Source organism: Copadichromis virginalis, linkage group LG3 (genome assembly GCF_057382275.1).
Source record: "Copadichromis virginalis isolate Kocher_CV1m ecotype Utaka linkage group LG3, C_Virginalis_male_GT1.1, whole genome shotgun sequence".
Taxonomy (NCBI): domain Eukaryota; kingdom Metazoa; phylum Chordata; class Actinopteri; order Cichliformes; family Cichlidae; genus Copadichromis; species Copadichromis virginalis.
In genome coordinates, this window is record NC_140620.1 from 7,267,665 (window position 1) to 7,287,061 (window position 19,397).

The following is a 19,397-nucleotide window of genomic DNA, read 5'->3' on the forward strand; positions in this document are numbered from 1 at the left end:
GAGGAGGAAAGTCCACAGGATCCAGGACATTGAATTTATTCTCCAGTACTACCGCGCCGGAGGGGTGAGGGTGCGAGAGACGGATCCTCCTGCCCCCTCTGCAGCCACCACGCGTCTCAACCACGGTCCATGGCGCTGGTTGGAGTGGAGTGGAGCTGACCAGAGCCTTGGGTCTGGCCCCTAGCTGAAACCAGGAGTTCTCGTCCTTGGCAGAAGCACCAGCGACGCAAGTTGAGAGCCTGTGTTGACTGTTGGCGGGATCTTGGGACACAGCAGCTGGATGGTGCACTGTGTCGGCTAGCTCAGCGCTAGTAGCGGTGGTTTGAACTTTGCCAAGGAGGATCGTGTCAAGTTCGCATTCAGCCCCCTGGATTTGGTATAGCGTGGATATCCTTTGTTCCAGCTCGATCACTTTTTGGCTCAGGTTGATGCAGCTTTCACAGCTGGATGTTGAGGTAAGTGGTGCCATTCCGGAATATCGTACCGGCGACAGCGTCAAAATCAAAAACAGAAACTGCCACTTTAGCTTACCTTAGCAAAAAAGTCAGTCGTGACGCAGCAAGAAAAGAGTTTCAGATCAGTATCCAGCAAAGGCAAAACCAAGCTTCCAAAACTTTCGATGCAGGAGCGCCCTCAACCTGTGGGTGGGATGCCAGAATGTGGGGAATTCTGGCCTCAACATGAAGCAGATTTTCCTGTTCTGGCTTTTTATAGCAGATAACCTTCAAAATATTCTGCAGTCCATCAAAAACTGAAGCAAACCATGAATCAGCATGTGAACATGAGCTGATGCTGCTGAAGTGAAGCAAAGTTACAGAGATTTGATTACAGACACAGCTGAGAGTTTGTAATCTGTCATCATTTTAAAAGGTTTAAATTTCTTCAGTATTGAACAGCAGAAATGAGGCTTTGTTTTGGGAGGCCGACAGCAGTGAACACAACAGCAGACTGGTGCGTAATAAGCAGTGAATAATGCAGGAAACAGATTTTTGAAGGTAAACTGTTCTTGAAGTACACTGAGAGAGAGAGAGCTGTGCAGGAAGTAAACGTCAAAGTCAGAGAGAATTCATGACGATGTTCATCAAACGTAAAGCGTAGTTTGGATCTTCTTCTGCTGCTGGTTCAGTCCGTTTTGGTTGGAGACAGATGAAACCTGCAGCTTCAGGATCTGTGAGCTGTCCACTTTCAGCCCCGACGGCGTGTCCGTGTCCGTGCCGTCGAGTGAACGATCCACGCTCTGTGTTTCCATCTTTGTGTGTTTAGCTGCTCTCATTTACTGTTTTATCTGGTTGCTTGTTGTTGAAATACTTTTGGGAGCTTTAACCTGAGATTCTGGCAAAATACATTTATATTAAAAATCGATTCAGGATTGAATGAATCAACATCGCTTTATTCAAATTAAAACCATTTAAATAGGAAAATCCATTTTTTTACACCCGCCTCTAATGCTGGGTAATGTCAGCTGGTCCATGTGCAGCTGGCTGTGAGGCTCAGGGAGCGTCTACAAAGTGCAACACTGAAAGAACATCATCCATAAATATTGAGTAATAACTGGACTCTCATACAGCGAGACTCAAATGCCTTTAAACATCAGCTTATCCTGCTGATCCAAGTCCAACACTGAGTTTGTAAAAACATGTTTGTCAATCATTTTGTTTGGTTTCTGAGGAAAATGATTCAATAACTTGCTGCTAATACACAACATTTCATCATATTTCCTCATAACCCTCTTTTGTTTGACCATTTGATCCTATTTGAATTTGCAATAAAGGATCCACAGAGTTTGGTGACAATAATGACAGTAGATGTTTGTGTGAAAGTGCTGGAAGCAAATGAGTGTGTGATGTTCTTTCAGTGTTGCACTTTGTAGACGCTCCCTGAGCACTGGTCTCACAGCCAGCTGCACATAGAGACCAGTGTTGTTAGTCCAGGTCAGAAGATGACTTGTTGGAATGAAAATGAGCTTGTAGTTTGTCTGCTTTAATAATGTGACTGGAAAAAGGTGTTGGACTTCAAATATGTCCATTTCTTTCACACTTCACCTTTAAAAGTGAAGCCTTGTTGTTCTGATATCAAAAGTTTTTAAGGTAGACTGTTTTCTTGGATTTGGTAAATGTTTAAATATGCAATTGTAACTCTCTGGTGCCACCTTAAAACCTGTAGTCTGTAATAGGACATGATGCCGTTGGTAAACAGGAAGTAAGTCTGTGAATTAAGGAGAAGGCATGTGCAGCATGGTGGCCTTAGCCAAATAAATCCAGTGGCATCCACATACATCCTATGCCTTTGGTAGCATTGTGGGTATGTATAGACTTGTTTTATATTTTATGTGCATGTATAGACCACTTTATTTCAAGTAAGTTCATTTTTCTGTAAGTTTGATGATAAAACCAATCTTATGCAGTTTACGCTAGCAATCGCTTATGAAGCTAGTTAAAGGGGAACGACAAACAAATTGGAGGCATTCATTATAACAAGACTTGTTAAAATCATAATTTGATGTTTGTATTTGACTTAAAAAGGGAAGTAATTCATATGAACATTGCATGTTGACATATTAAAAAACTGGGTTAATATATTTTCATCGTTATATATGTACATGGTGAATAAGTACAGTGATTATGCCTTGTACTGTTTGTTACAGTTTCACCTTTCCCTGTGTCAATAAACCTGTGAACCGGGAATCGTGTCATCAGAGTCTTGATGTGGGGAAGGAGTTTAGCTGACTGCCCAACCATAGCAGAGGCAGTACACTTGTGGTTCCTGGAAGGAAAAACACGACTTTTTCAAGTCTTTGTCCTGTTTTTATGATAAATGTACGACTTTAATGTGAAACATTCAGAGTTTTTTCTCTTGTTGTGTTTGTTTGAAGCTGCTTCCTGTTGGCTTCAGCTGTTTGGAGTTTCCATTTTCTAAACTTCTACATTCTGAACCTTCCTCAGCTCTGAACAGATGATGAAACACTGAATGATTTCAAGCTCACACTTTGTCTAATAAACTTACATCTTTCATTCTTTATACAGATTGAGGGACTGTGGTTTGTCAGAGATCAGCTGTGATTATCTGGCAGCAGCACTGAAGTCCAACCCCTCCCATCTGAGACAGCTGGACCGGAGCTTCAACAACAAGCTGCAGGATTCAGGAGTGAAGCATCTGTGTGGTTTCCTGGAGAGTCCAGGATGTGGACTTGAAACTCTGGGGTCAGTCAGCATGTTTTAGTTGTGCTGAGATGAATATGATGTGAAAGTTGTGCTGACACTAAACTGCAGACATCAGGCTGATATTATACTGATCCACACTGAGGATCTTCGTGGTAAAGTCTGTTTTCTTCTACTCTGGTTTAGTCCATTGACTGCAGCAGAACAATGTTCACATTTCAAACAGTGAGACTCAATGTATGGCCCGCGGACATCATTTTAAAAGGTTTAAATTTCTTCAGTATTGAACAGCAGAAATGAGGCTTTGTTTTGGGAGGCCGACAGCAGTGAACACAACAGCAGACTGGTGCGTAATAAGCAGTGAATAATGCAGGAAACAGATTTTTGAAGGTAAACTGTTCTTGAAGTACACTGAGAGAGAGAGAGCTGTGCAGGAAGTAAACGTCAAAGTCAGAGAGAATTCATGACGATGTTCATCAAACGTAAAGCGTAGTTTGGATCTTCTTCTGCTGCTGGTTCAGTCAGTTTTGGTTGGAGACAGATGAAACCTGCAGCTTCAGGATCTGTGAGCTGTCCACTTTCAGCCCCGACGGCGTGTCCGTGTCCGTGCCGTCGAGTGAACGATCCACGCTCTGTGTTTCCATCTTTGTGTGTTTAGCTGCTCTCATTTACTGTTTTATCTGTTTGCTTGTTATTGAAATACTTTTGGGAGCTTTAACCTGAGATTCTGGCAAAATACATTTATATTAAAAATCGATTCAGGATTGAATGAATCAACATCGCTTTATTCAAATTAAAACCATTTAAATAGGAAAATCCATTTTTTTACACCCGCCTCTAATGCTGGGTAATGTCAGCTGGTCCATTTGCAGCTGGCTGTGAGGCTCAGGGAGCGTCTACAAAGTGCAACACTGAAAGAACATCACACATAAATATTGAGTAATAACTGGACTCTCATACAGCGAGACTCAAATGCCTTTAAACATCAGCTTATCCTGCTGATCCAAGTCCAACACTGAGTTTGTAAAAACATGTTTGTCAATCATTTAGTTTGGTTTCTGAGGAAAAGGATTCAATAACTTGCTGCTAATACACAACATTTCATCATATTTCCTCATAACCCTCTTTTGTTTGACCATTTGATCCCGTTTGAATTTGCAATAAAGGATCCACAGAGTTTGGTGACAATAATGACAGTAGATGTTTGTGTGAAAGTGCTGGAAGCAAATGAGTGTGTGATGTTCTTTCAGTGTTGCACTTTGTAGACGCTCCCTGAGCACTGGTCTCACAGCCAGCTGCACATAGAGACCAGTGTTGTTAGTCCAGGTCAGAAGATGACTTGTTGGAATGAAAATGAGCTTGTAGTTTGTCTGCTTTAATAATGTGACTGGAAAAAGGTGTTGGACTTCAAATATGTCCATTTCTTTCACACTTCACCTTTAAAAGTGAAGCCTTGTGGTTCCTGGAAGGAAAAACACGACTTTTTCAAGTCTTTGTCCTGTTTTTATGATAAATGTACGACTTTAATGTGAAACATTCAGAGTTTTTTCTCTTGTTGTGTTTGTTTGAAGCTGCTTCCTGTTGGCTTCAGCTGTTTGGAGTTTCCATTTTCTAAACTTCTACATTCTGAACCTTCTTCATCTCTGAACAGATGATGAAACACTGAATGATTTCAAGCTCACACTTTGTCTAATAAACTTACATCTTTCATTCTTTATACAGATTGGTGAGCTGTGGTTTGTCAGAGATCAGCTGTGATTATCTGGCAGCAGCACTGAAGTCCAACCCCTCCCATCTGAGACAGCTGGACCTGAGCTCCAACAACAAGCTGCAGGATTCAGGAGTGAAGCATCTGTGTGGTTTCCTGGAGAGTCCAGGATGTGGACTTGAAACTCTGAGGTCAGTCAGCATGTTTTAGTTGTGCTGAGATGAATATGATGTGAAAGTTGTGCTGACACTAAACTGCAGACATCAGGCTGATATTATACTGATCCACACTGAGGATCTTCATGGTAAAGTCTGTTTTCTTCTTCTCTGGTTTAGTCCATTGACTGCAGCAGAACAATGTTCACATTTCAAACCTTCAAAGAAGAAGAAAAATCCTCCACTGGATAATTCACTGTGAAACTCTCCAACTCTTCATTCCACCTTAAAGTCTGTCTGACACTGAAATCCAAAGCAAAATGTGCGTTTGCTTTACAGACAGCAGTCCAACACAAACATACACACATCATCCAAAACACATTTCAACATCCAAATCTCCTCCACTGCCAGCATGAATGATGGGAAAGAGAAGGAGGAACACTCTGACATTCAGGGTTTGAATGAGTTTCATGAAGCAGACTGTGAAGATCAAAGCTGCATTAGAAAGCTTACATGAATGAATGAGTGGACAGAAGTGGACAGAGATCATCTGAAGCACTTCAAAGGCTTTAAATCAGCACATTTCTCTTTATTCTTTATCAACTCTGTTAGTTTCTCTCAGTTTTCTGTGGAATGAAGCTAACAGCAGGCTAATAAGATGCTGACCAATAGGTTTCTATTAAAGGTTGTAATTTGTATATGAAAAAGTGCTTTGGCTCAGCAGGGATCAGCTTACAGGTAGAATACAGCTGCTGGATGGGATTAGCATGTCATAGCTATCTACCAAACTGCTAACTGGGGGATTTCAGGCCATCTATGGATCATTTTTGCTAACTGTTTATTCAGCTTAGGCTCACAGGGCTGCAGCCTGTGCCCTAGCTGTCATAGGGCAAGAGGCGTGGTCCACCTGCACAGGTGAGCAGTCCATCACAGGGCCAACAGAGAGAGACAGAGAAGCACTCTCTCACATCCACACCTACAGCCAATTTAGAAGCACCAATGAACCTAAGCAGCATTTCACTGGACTGTGGGAGAACATCCAACCTCCACAGAAAGGCCAACAAGCTTCAACCTACCACCTTCTTGCTTTAAGGCACTAGTGCGAACCACTTTTCCCCATTTCAGCCCAAATCCTGCATCTTCCTGTTTCTGACTCCAGGCCAGCTCCACTAACACTTTCTCATCAGACACTGCCACCTAGTGGAGGAAGTCTTAGTTCCATTTGAAGCTTCAGATTACAGTTAGTTCCTTTACAAAGAGGTGGAGGTGGTGGGGCCACAGCACCATCATCACTGAGTGCCATAGGACACTTAACCTTTGTTTCCATATGCTGGGAACTTCCTGTTGTTCCAAGGAGGACTGGAAAATGTGTGAAAATCTCCCAGTCAGTTCCTCACAGCACACTTCAATCATTTCCCTCCCACAGCATCAGGACCAGGGCTTTTTCTCTCTTTGGTCCCACTAAGAGATTTCCACACAAACACCTCATCAGTGGGACTCTCAGAGCTACCAGCCCTTTGCTACAATCACAAAGCTCTTCATTGAAATCAATGATATCAAAGCTGGAATCAAATGAGTCCAAGTCTTCTGCTGATTCAGCATCACATTCATCTTTGCTCCTTGTCTTGCATCCCCACCATGGACTTCATTCCTTTCCAAGCCAGCCTTGAGTGTCCTTTATTCAGCTCATCCTCTGCTTTACTTTTACACCTGATTTTAGCTGCTTTATCTCTCTTTCAACAAGTTTCTGTGCCTCAATCTTTTTCTTCTCTCCCTCATAACAAGACAGCTTCTTCTGCCTGAGAACATGTTGGAGTGATTTACTAATCCAGGGCTGCTTATTGGGGAAAATACTTCCTGTTTGCAAAGTAATCCCCATTTTTCCCAGAAAGAAATGTAAGTAGAAATCGATGATCTAAGTGAGAACATGAGCCTTTAAAACGTCCCAGTGGGTGCAGTCAAAGCAGTCCCTCAGTCCCAGTATAGAGTCTTTGGTCCAGACTGGAACAACTGTGTGCCCAGTTTGAGCTCTCTTCAGTCCTGTGACCTGACAGACCCAGAGGGGCCATCACATCACATTTAGAAGCTCCCCTAATGGAGCCACAACACATGTCCAATACTTAGTCTGTCTTGTTGGACCAACTGGAAGAAATGATTCAAGGACTTAGTCACAGAACAGAGATTCAAATCTCCAAAATCCAACTGGCTGCATCAGGACATATAGTCTGAAACTCTGCACAGTTTCCTGTTTGAAGCTGCTTCCTGTTGGCTTCAGCTGTTTGGAGTTTCCATTTTCTAAACTTCTACATTCTGAACCTTCTTCAGCTCTGAACAGATGATGAAACACTGAATGATTTCAAGCTCACACTTTGTCTAATAAACTTACATCTTTCATTCTTTATACAGATTGATGAGCTGTGGTTTGTCAAAGATCAGCTGTGATTATCTGGCAGCAGCGCTGAAGTCCAACCCCTCCCATCTGAGACAGCTGGACCTGAGCTGGAACAACCTGAAGGATCCAGATGTGAAGCAGCTGTTTGATCTTCAGCAGAGTCCAGACTGCAGACTGGAGACTCTGCTGTAAGTAGAGTGATGGAGTGAGTGGGTGGTGCTCTCAGCAGTATTGTACTAAACACAGTCAGTATGAAACAAAGATCCAGTGTTTCCTGTAAAGCTGCAGCTTTTCAATGAAGCTGTAAGAGGAGAATGGTGACAGGCTTCAGGATTGGACACAAACACTTCCTGTTTCTGACCTTTATGGTCACCATAGTAACGGCTGACACGCTCCGATCAAACACTGTCAACAGCTCTCTGAACAAAGCAGCACGCAGACCAATGACTGCATTCATTTCCAAGTTTAAAGCAGTGAAGAACACAGTCTGTAGGTGAGGAAGAATTTAGTGAGAGCAGATGTTTGGATGGAATTCCTCCAGTTAACAGCTGGAACCGTCCATCTGGATTGTTGGGCTTGTTGTTGGGGTTCCTACAGAGCTCAGAGTGGACACACCAAGGTTCTTCTAATGAAAAGTCCAAACTCAAACTAGGAGGGAAAAACATTTTCATCAACTTCAATAAAAATCCAAAGATTAGAAAAAGTGAAGCAACAATGAGTCCTAGTACAGTCCCAGCACTGAAGTCCCTGCTGCTCTTTATACTGGATGTGCTGCATCACTGACTGACAGCTGATGAAGAGTCTCTGGAAACACTCGTTTATCTCCTCTGCTCTTCCTTCTTCTCTCTGCAGGTGGAAGGACTGATGATGGTAAACAGGACGGTGTGTGTGCTGAGAGAGGAGGAGCTGTGTCCTGATGATCCAGAGAGGTTGAAGCAGCAGCAGCTTGTGTGTAGAGACGCTCTGACTGGGCCATGTTACTGGGAGGTGGAGAGGAGAGCTTCATCCAGCAGTGACTGACAGAGGAATGAGAAGAAGTGCAGATGACTGTCAGTGCTGCAGAGTGAACTGCTCTGAGAACAGCTCCACTGTCAGACACAATGTAGAGTCCAGCATCATCCCTGTGTGTCCCTCTGGATCTGACAGAGGATCATCAGTGTATCTGGACTGCTCTGCTGCTGCTCTGTCCTTCTACAGTCTCTGCACAGTCTCTGTCTGACTCTGGCTTCAGACCCTCCTGGATCAAACTCACCTGGAAAGACTTTCAAACATCGCTCAATAGATTTGAATACAGAATATATTTGATATAAGATAAGATAAGATAAGATAACCTTTATTAGTCCCACACGTGGGAAATTTGTTTTGTCACAGCAGGAATATATACTGTAGATGTACTGTAGAGTTGCAGTTTGTCACTTGTAAATACAGTCTGTGAGCAGCTGTGAGCTGAAAGATCTTTCTAGAAACACAAAATGTTTTCACTCTTCTGTTGCTTTTTCATATATTTCCACAACATTAATATTGATCCCACCTGTCTCACCTGTTTCATGCTTTTATACATAATAACAGGACACGTGTGATCTGAGCGCTGCTGTGGTTGCTGTGCTGCACGTCTTCATTTAGATACAGAGACATCTAGTGGTTCAGAGGGAGAACTGCAGGAGGTGGAGCTGTGTTTTAGCATGGAAAACTTTTTATCTTTTAGACGCAGATACAAATATGACAAGTATCAGTGTAAGATACAAAAGGTCACATCAGTCAGCAGAGGGAACAGTGATCACACAGCAATGTAAGAATAGAAACATAACAGTGAATCTGGACATGTATACAGAGGGAAGCAAACAAACAGGATGTAACACTACATTAAAGCCACAAATGGGAAGAAAACAAAGCCAAAGGAAAATAAATTTGATCTCAGGAATCCAAATCAGATGCTTTAGAGCAGGGGTCGGCAACCCTGGGCACGCGTATCACAGTTGCCACGTGAAGGGTTAACTGATGGCACGACCATAGCTGGACTGGCCATCGGGCATACCGATGGTGATTTTTCATTTTTATGGGCCGATGATGTTTTTTTATTTTCTTGTAACGGTATAACGATGGAAGGTGGTGGATTGGTGGATGCTGGTCGATGTGTAAAAATAACTCAGTTGTTTGGTGGTGGCTATGGTTGAGCTTCCACAGAGGCAGCAGGTGGATGAGGGAAAGGGGAGGCAGGAGGAGGAGAGACCCGAGGCGGCCGCCGGTCCGAGTGTCAGGTGAACTGAACTTCAGGTAAGAAGTTATGACCTGCAGTCTATCTGGGTCAGATATAAACCAAGTTTAGGTGGAGTTTGTTTTCCTTGTGCTGACTTTTTACAGTCAGTTGCAATAACTCGTACTGCTACTAGCTAGCATGACGGAGCTTCTATACAGCTGGGTGGTGCTATGATGTTACTGATAGTGAACTTCACAGTGGCTTACAATAGTATTCGGCCCCTTGAACTTTCCCACATTTTGTCACATTACAGCCACAAACATGAATCAATGTTATTGGAATTCCACGTGAAAGACCAACACAAAGTGGTGAACACGTGAGAAGTGGAACGGAAATCATACATGATTCCAAACATTTTTTACAAATAAATAACTGCAAAGTGGGGTGTGCGTAATTATTCTGTCATGGAAAAACACACTGCCATCAACTTCTGTTTTGTTTTTGTCAAAATCACTGTAATATAATCACTGTACCTTTATATACATGTGACTTGTATTAATGCTGCTGCCCTCTTGTGGCTAAAGTGTAATTATGTTATTGTTGTTAGGGAAAACATTTGAGAGTAACATGAAAAATGAGTCAGCACTTTGGCTTTAGCTTAAGAAATCCTCATTTTCATGTCATTAGTTAAAGTTGCATGTATTCATTATTATAATTTAACCTTTTAATATTGATGTCTTAAATTTATTTTGAGTAAATTAGCAATTTTATGGTATTTAATGGCTGTATTAAATAAAGACATCACTAATGAATTAATTATTTCAGTAATTAATTTAAAAATGTACATAATCAATTAAAGAAATATATTAATAATGAATTATCCATTAATTTCATTTAAAATGTTTCATTATTTGTTCATATACAATTCAAATTAGTTAATTACATATTTAATCAATTATTGGTTTGTTTTCTATTTTAATTATTTTACTGACACATTTAATGAATTATTTAATGATGTATTTATTTAATTCACGTTGCTACTCCTGGCCCTGCATCGCTGTTCATAAATACATTTTATTTGTCAGCTTCAGCCATCAAAGTCAGGGGGCGGGGTTAATGCTGATCAAGTCAAAACCATTGCTTTGGTCTGGTGGGCGTTCTTTTAGTGGGCTTTTCTGTCACGGCCTGTGTGGCAGACTATGATGAGGGGAAGGAGGACCCAAATGCTGGACTCTTTGATGAGGTCAGTGCGTTTATTTACAGTGATGCTAAATAATCCAAACAACAATAAATCCCCAGTGCGTTCCCGACTCTGACATGTCCTCTTGCCAGTGTTAGTGTTCTTTGTCTCCGCTCCTCAGTGTCTGAGCACCCCGTGCTCGCTGCCCTCTCGTCTCCACACTCCTCCTGGGGAATAACAAAGAGGCAGCCGTCAGCAACACCACAATGCAGCAGACTAACCTTAACTAACTCGCCAAGAGACTAACGTGAAGTTACGCAATGATCCAGCATCGGAGACAGCTCCACCACACTCCTAAGTAGCTCCTCTGACGAGGCTTGATCAGCTGCAGGTGTGAGTAATTCTCCTCCGCAGGTGTGGCCAGGCTCCTGGCTGACACACCCACACACACACCTAGATACACAAACATGGAAACAGGAGACTGCAGCACCAAAAACACACGTGTCCATAACTTCTTACAGGCCCTGGGTCACCCAGACCCCGGTCCCATGACAATTCCTCAAAACTAAGTAGGCCTACACACCAGGGTTTGGACATGTGTGGACCCAAACTATACTTAAACTTTACCCTTTTGTGTGTCACCAAATACACTTTAATATCTTCTAGACAAGAATGTAGTGGCATAATCTTTAACCTCCTAAGACCCAAACTCCTCCGTGGCATTCATTTTTAGTTTCTCTTTGATATTTGGGCTGATTGGGACCTGATGGATGTAAAAACAAAGAATTACCAGATTTTTTTTTTTTTTACCAAATTTTTGTTTCTGAGAAAAATGAGAGCCACATATGAGGATATTTGTCTAAAATTTCGATAGCACACTGGCAGTATAACATCCTTGTGAGTGGTTATCAGGCCCTTGTAGAGCAAAATGTAGTATTTTGGTCTAAACAACCCAAAATGTGATGTCCACATATGTGGACGCCAGGTCCTAGGAGGTTAAATATCTGCTCACTTTGTCAAAATGAACCTAATCATCTCTGATGAATTCAGTGATGTCTGCCAGCTCACCTTGCAAGTGGTCGAGCTTATACCGCCGACAACGCAGCACACAACTTGTAAACCCCCTGCTGACTATCACCTCTGGAGTTATTTGTTTATGTTAGTTTCAACTGTTCCTGCAAAAAGTAAGCACGTGTTACTGATAAAAAGTCCAATAGAAGCAAAGTCTAAACTTTGAAAACAAAAAACAGAAACCTGTCTGATTAAGATCTGATGTTTGGGGAGTTTCAATAAGCAGTGTGACCCGTGTATATGCATCAGGGGTGGGTTTTGATTATTGATTTATCGATTAAAATCGATTCTCGCTTGGATAACGTGATATCGATTCATTAAAATCCTGAATCAATTTTTAATATAAATTTATTTTGGCCAAAACGCCAGAATCTCAGGTTAAACCTCCCAAAATTTCAACAACCACCAAACAGCTAAAACAGTAAATGAGAGCAGGAACACGGATTCTGCACAAAGACGTAAACACAAAGCGCGGAGCCGCCGACGCATCAGAATCAGTGAGATGTGACTTTCTCACCTGACTGCACGGACACGAGCTGAAAGCCGACAGCTCGCTGATTCTGATGTTTCGGCGGCTCCGCGCTTTGTGTTTACGCCCTTTTTGCGCTGATTCTGAAGCTGCAGGTTTGATGTCTCTCCAAACAATATTGAGTAAACCAGCAGCAAAAGAAGCTCCAAACTACGCTTCACATAAACATCGTCATGAATTCCCTCTGATTGTTTTGCTGCCACCAGGATAAAATCACACTTCATGCACAGCTCTCTCTCTCTCTCTCTCTCTCTGTACTTCAAGAACAGTTTCCTGTTTTCTGCATTATTCGCTTGCTTGTTATGCACAAGTCTACCGTTCTTACAGCCTGTCGGCAGCTTTTTTTTTTTTTACTTACTTCTGAAAACAAAGCCTCATTTCTGCCGTTCAATACTGAACAAATTTAAACTTTTTAAAATGATGCAAAATTGCAAAATGCTCAGCTGTGTCTGTAATCAAACCTCTGTAACTTTGCTCTGCTTCACGTCAGCAGCATCAGGTAATGTTCATATGTTCATTAATGGTTTTCTTTTGTTTTTGATGTACTGCAGAATATTTGTATAAAATCCCAGGCCAGGAAAACCTTCATGTTTTTCTGTTTGATCCTCAGCTACTTTGACACAAAGGCCTCTGCTGTGACGCTCACACCTTTGATAAAGTCTCTCAAGTGTCAGATTTATTTTTATAGATATAAAAATATAGAAATGTACTGATTTATAATATTATAAATATATTAAATAATAATTAATAATTAATAAATATTATAATATTTCTGACTGTCTGAGGCCAAATTTCCCCGATTCAAATTGAATCAAATTGAATCGAATCGATTCTAGACATGAGTGACGATGCCAGCCCTAATATGCATGTTTTAATAAAAGAGATAATGTTGGTGTTTCAGTCATGTAGTAACTGTTAGCTTTAACTGTACAAGGCTTGTTAGACATAATGAAACACATCGTGCAGATTTCTGGATGTTAGACTATAATTTTTATTATGATTATTAATCTTGAGTCTAAAAAGTCAGTCAAGTATATCCAGGATATCTTTCTGTTAACTGGATTCACTGACCCTAACACTGGGACCAGGATAAGCGGTCGCATGGAGCTGGTTACCAGCTGGTTACCAGCTGACAATCTTATTATTTAATTAATTTAATTAAGTTATTTAATTTTTGTAATTTTTCCTCTACATTTCCCCTGAAATGAAGGGATTGTGTTAAACATGCTTTAGTTCCTCACATTTTTCTGCATCTCTTTGTTCAACCCCCTGAATTAAAGCTGAAAGTCTGCACTTCAAACACATCTGAGTTGTTTCATTTAAAATAGATTTTAGTGTATGTACAGAACCAAAATCAGAAATTAAGTTCTCTCTGTCCAGATATTTATGGACCTAACTGTATAATCTATACAGCACGTAAAAAATGCTGTAAATAAAGAAGTCTGTGAAAATGTGGCGCTTCCAGGTCAATTTAAACTGAAGTGATATAATCTTCTCCCCACAGTTTGAGTTTGTATTGTCTCAGCTGCAGACAGACTATGATATTAATATTATTAGTTATTAATATTATTAGTTATAAAGGACACCTTCCTGCCTTTAGTCTTATTCATGATGATTATTAGTCGTCTTCTAATGTCCACAAGTCTGTATGATGTGTTTCATAGTTTCTAACAAGCCTTTTAAACTTAAGTTACTGCATTGCTGAAACACCAACATCTGCTTATTGAACAAAACAAAAACAACCAAAAGTCCACACATCTGATTTTATTTTTATTTTAACAGACTTCCAAAGATTATACCAGATAACTGGCCTCAGAATATAATTGAATAAACATGTTTAAAAACGATAACCTAATCCTGTCTTGACAGGCTGAGCTCTTCAGTATCCACCAACAGCATCGTCATGCTGAGTCAGACGTTTCTGCTCCTGCTGGAAATACTCTTCCTCTTTCCACATTGTACCAAATGCTTTTAAATGTTAGTTTCAATTTAAAATTAAAGATTAAAAAAGTGTAACACATGATGCAAATGTAAACAAAAGCCCCTCTGCAGTATCAAGTCTGCATGGCACAGTGACACACTTTAGGTGATCTCCATCCTTGGGAAAAGTGCTGTCAGCTATTTCCCAGTCCCCTGGCGTCTGTGCTGTTCACAGAATCACAATTCCATCGCTGAACTTCCTCTCTGCACCGTCGATTAGAGCTTGGCACGCTCCCTTCATCCTTCTGCTTCTGTTCCAACGCCGCTGAAGAATTAGGGCAGAGCACATCGTACACCCTAGTTGTCTTCCTCGATGTCAACGTTGAATGTCTTTCACTCCTTCTGGTTGTTTGCTGTTCAAAGTCTCCTCTCGACGATCTTCTGGAAGCTCAGTAGCACAGCTCACTGTGGGATGTCTGCTGTGCTGAAGCTGATCTCTGCTCCTCTATGATCCTCCTGAAGCCTCTCTCCAGGCCTCAGCTTCCATCTTGTGGATGATCTCCTTCAGTCACTCCTTCTCAGGGCACGTCACAACATCTGCAAGTTAAAATATTGACACTCCTCTTTTGCCACACGGCTCTCGCCATGTGTCAACTCCACACAATGAGACATGCACAAGAATGTTGCACATTCTCTCTGAAAAATTCTCCAGGGTTTCTCTTGGAGCAGCTCCACTCCAAACCTGTAACCCTGTGTCAAAGAAACATTAGTCAGTGGTTAAATGTTAAGATTGTTCAACTCCCAGCTCCACCCGGAGCCTGTATCCTTGCCTGTAGACAAAACCCTGTAAGTTAAAACAAACTTCACATTTGCAAACAACTGTAGCTCATAAGAGTAATAAAGTATTCAGCGTCACAGAGACAAGTATCATTGCAGGTTTATTCTAAATCATTAAACTCCTGCTTTTGTGCCATAATTTGCTCCAAATCATCAATCATCTCAACTTCATCCCACATTGTAATCAGTGACTTTCCTTAAGTTCGTCACTCACTTGTTTCATCACTATGAGCTCAATAGTGTTCAGATAATGAGCCCATTTTAACTATTCTATAACCCTGCACATCTGCTCAGTTGTCACTTGTCTGTCTGTGCTGAATCCTTTACAAGCACATTAGAGAAACATTAGCAGTAGCATCCTAGGTCAGGCCTGGGTCACCAGACTCCAGAGGTGCTGTAAAAGGTCATAAAGTTAACACTCTGCTGTAAAAGAAGCAACACTGGCTTCAACACAGTATGTCTCTCACACTGTATTCACATCTCCACTGTAATATTCACATTCCTCAACAACACAGTGTAATTTCATCACCAACATACAGCCTGTCAACACAGTTTCCTTCACACAAAAACTCAGCAATCCTGTGGTAGAAAAACATTATTAAGTTGTGTCCTGCTGTAAATCACATGATCAAATCACATGATTAACCCTCTGCTGTAGAGAAGTAATGTAAATGTTAGCGCTGCGCAGGTGTGTACACACTTTCTCACAGTGACGTCTGCATTGTGAGTAATACAGGATCATGAATAACACACTGCTGGTAAATTCACAGACACACAGAAAAATTACAGCTAAAAGCTTAAATTTGCAGAGTTCACACAGTCATGTGACCCAAAGTTTCCTCCTCTGGTCTCCTCCTGCTCCTGCAACAAAAGACACACACAGAGATACATCCACCCCTTTGTCACATCTGGGTGGGGGTTAACCTTTGCATAGTGGTGTTAAGTCAGTCAACTCTTGTCAGCTTTCAGCAGTCCAGTCAGTTCCCCATTTTTTTCACTCATTTTTTATTCATTTATTCATTCAGTGCTGATAGTGGAATCTATCGTCGCATTTCGTTTCCACCCTCAGCAATATGACGCCATTTCAAAAAAAGAAAAAGAATTTCGACTGGATCACCGCTGAATCCTTTCAGACAGGGACTCGCTTCCTAATTGTCCCAATAAGTGGCTTTCTCCTGAGCCCATTTTAATTTTGGAGAAACTCACTTTGCAACCGTTCCCAACAACATGTTGTGTAGTTCTTCCTGTTCAAATGTTCAGATGTGCTTTAAATGACAAAGATTTAGCAACAAACTTTCAGTGCACTGTGAAAGTAACAGAATAAAAAGGAAAAAAGAAAGAAAGGCCTTGTTAAGTCATGACACGTGTTCTTCATCCCAGGAGGGGAAATCATACCAAACCTAACTGGCAGGTTCAACTTTGCAACAAAAGACAAATCATCAGCCAGATTAATCTCAAACATTCATCCACTCAGCCACACACCTCACACCACACAACATAACCCTGTTGTCTCATCACATAACGACTTTCTTCTCATGTAACCAAATGTGTGCCATGTTAAAACTTCTTCACACATCAGAAACTCAACAATCAGCTCACTCATTCAAGACCCCTCATCAGCGTCCTGTTTTCTCCTCTATGATGCAACCATCTGTCCTTCAAAATAATATTCATCCACTAGTCTATGTATCACTTTCATCTTACTAGTGACTTGGACAAGATGACAAACAGAATCTCATGCTTCATGAGTCAAATTGTTGTCGTGTTGAACAGATTCATGTACTGATCGTCTCCAGAATGTTAGAAGAGCTTCAATGAATCATTAGAAACAACTTACAGCTGCACAGTTGTGTCAAACCAATCTTTGTGTCATTGTGGGATTTTTGTGTTTCTACATGTGACACACGTCTAAAACATGCACACAATTTGAACACAAAACAGGGACATTTGTTACCACAGCCAGATGCTGAGAGCCATTTACTTGTAGTCCTGTGTCTATATATATGTACCATTAGATGTTATTGGAATGAAATGATTGTCAGCTTTGATAGTTTCCTGTATGTATGACAGTGAAAAAGCCGTCGGCCTCTGGAAGGAAACAGAAGACATTTCAGAGGCTACAGCAGATTTATTTGATTTGGGGCCTTTTTCAGCTTTATTGGTGTTACGGCCCTAGCTGGGCCTCTTGATACAGCCCTTGTGTGGGTGTGGTGCTTTTCTTCGCCTCCTCCTCTCTTACTCCTACCCCCTCTCTCTCTCTCACGCTCCTCTCTCCCCAGGACACAGCTGCTTCTGATTAGCCTCGTTTGCCACCTGGGCCCAGTCAGCAATCACCTCTCTGAGGTCATATAAGCTGGGGATGAGCTGTGAACAGGGTGTGGGGTGTTCTCGGCGGTGTGTGTGGTTAGCCTGCTCGAAGTGTGGAGTTGTGCAAACAGCATAGCTGCTTTACGTGAGTAGTGTGGGCTTGTGGGTAGTGATGGGCAGATGAAGCCCCATGAAGCCCCATGAAGCACTGGAGCTTTTCATCCAATTGGTTCACCCCAACGCGAAGCTTCATGAAGCTTCATTTGCTCTAGCAGGACACCTACTGGACGTAAAAATAATAGCTGGCATGAATTTGAAGAGTGTGGCATTTTGCACACAGCCTGTAAATGTCAACAACAAAAGGAGTGTGTAAAACATGTATATTGTAGTGATGGCAGTATACTGTGTATATTTATGCTGGCAGTATGGAAAATGATTATTTGCGGCAAAGTTTGAACCGCTTCATGAACCAGTCACGTGGTACAGCCGGGCAGCGAGGCTTCGGACGTCATCATTTTCAGCTCCTCCCATAAATGAAGCAAGCCTCGATACGCGCTTCGCGGAAACGCCCCCTCCATTACTCGACACACGCTCCGAAGCCTCGATACAGAACGTCCCATCACTACTTGTGGGCCTTGGCAGCAGTAAAACCAGCTGCTGTTAGTGATAGGGTGAGCTTGTGGGCCCCTGGAAGTGCCTCCTCATGGTGTGGAGTTTTTGTTTAGTTGTTGTGTTCTTTGTTGTTGCAACCTTTTTTCTCTTTTTCCGAGTGTTATTGGTAAAACGGCGTTGTCGGCTCTTTATGGTAAGATGATTTATAATAAAGACTATTTTATTTACTAAAAACACTGGTCTGTTTTCCTTTCATTCTGTTCTGGACTCATTTGTTACTGGTCCCCTCACTCGCATGCCTAGACCCTTTCGGGGGGAACGTAACGATGTGGGGGCTCATGCGGGATATGAATGGAAGGAACAGCAATTGAGTGTTAGTGAGTTGTTTGCCGGTGGCTTGTTTAGTTGTATTGTATCTGCTGCGCTCTCTCTCCAGTTAGCAAGGGGGAGTGTCTAGCTGAGCGTAAGCTCCTCCTTCAGGCACTCATTTTTTATTTTGCCTTTTTTATTTTCGGAGTAATCCTGGGTGGGGCTTAGTTCCCTGTCGGGGGTAGGCTTGTCTGTGCTTTGTGCACTTGACGCTTAGCCTTTAAAGTTTCCTCGAGCCTGGTACACTCCAGAAGCTAACTAGGCTAAGATTTTAGTAGGTAGGTCTGGGGAGAGGGTCGGCGGTATTTTTATTTGTTGGTTAACCTGTGGCCACACTTTTCCTGCCTGTTTTCTCATTTGTGTATTGGAGGTGGTGATTCTTTGTTGTTATTGTTAGCCTCAGGTAGATTTTGTTTTAAGCTTTATTAAACAAACCAAAATTCAGTGTGGGGTACTGCTCCTCAACGAGTTGTTGTTTTCCGAATAACGCAGTCGTTCACCTTGCTGGCAAATCTCAACGAGTTGAGAGTTTCCCCAAAGCTGTCGGGCTCTGGGGCGACGTTAACAAACATCAAGGTTTTGCCGTTTCCCCCGAAACATCCCTGCAGGAGGTAAGTGACCCTCGAGTTCCTGTAGGGAACATAACTCTCCTTGGCTACCTTTGATATTGTCGTGTTTAAGGAAAACCCCTCGCTTTGCCAACTGGACGCCTGTAGGAAGAGGGATTTGCATGAGGTGGCATCATGTTATAACATTTCTGTCTCCACAGCTCTGCGTAAGGCTGAGCTGAAGGCCGCTCTGGTGTCTGGTTTGGTGGGGAAAGGGATAGTGGCCTTGCCAGTGTCTGCCAGTCAACTTGAGCATGGTGCAGCATCTCAGCCCGTTCCGCAGGCGACAGCTCAAGCTGTAGGTCCATTAGTGTCGACACCTGTTGATCAGGGGCTGCCTGAGGACAAACCCAT

At 42.0% G+C, this 19,397-nt stretch overlaps 1 protein-coding gene across 1 annotated transcript in view; it reads left to right on the forward strand.

The window, feature by feature from the left end:
• The window catches only part of LOC146712518 (NACHT, LRR and PYD domains-containing protein 12-like), a gene marked incomplete at its 5' end in the record, with an annotated part of 129,070 nt that overhangs the window by 19,787 nt on the left and 89,886 nt on the right, over window positions 1–19,397 (forward strand). Inside the window, 2 exons of the mRNA XM_085436617.1 lie at window positions 3,024–3,200; window positions 4,881–5,057. Coding sequence (XP_085292743.1) covers window positions 3,024–3,200; window positions 4,881–5,057 — 354 coding nt within the window. The remainder of the gene's footprint in view (window positions 1–3,023; window positions 3,201–4,880; window positions 5,058–19,397) is intronic.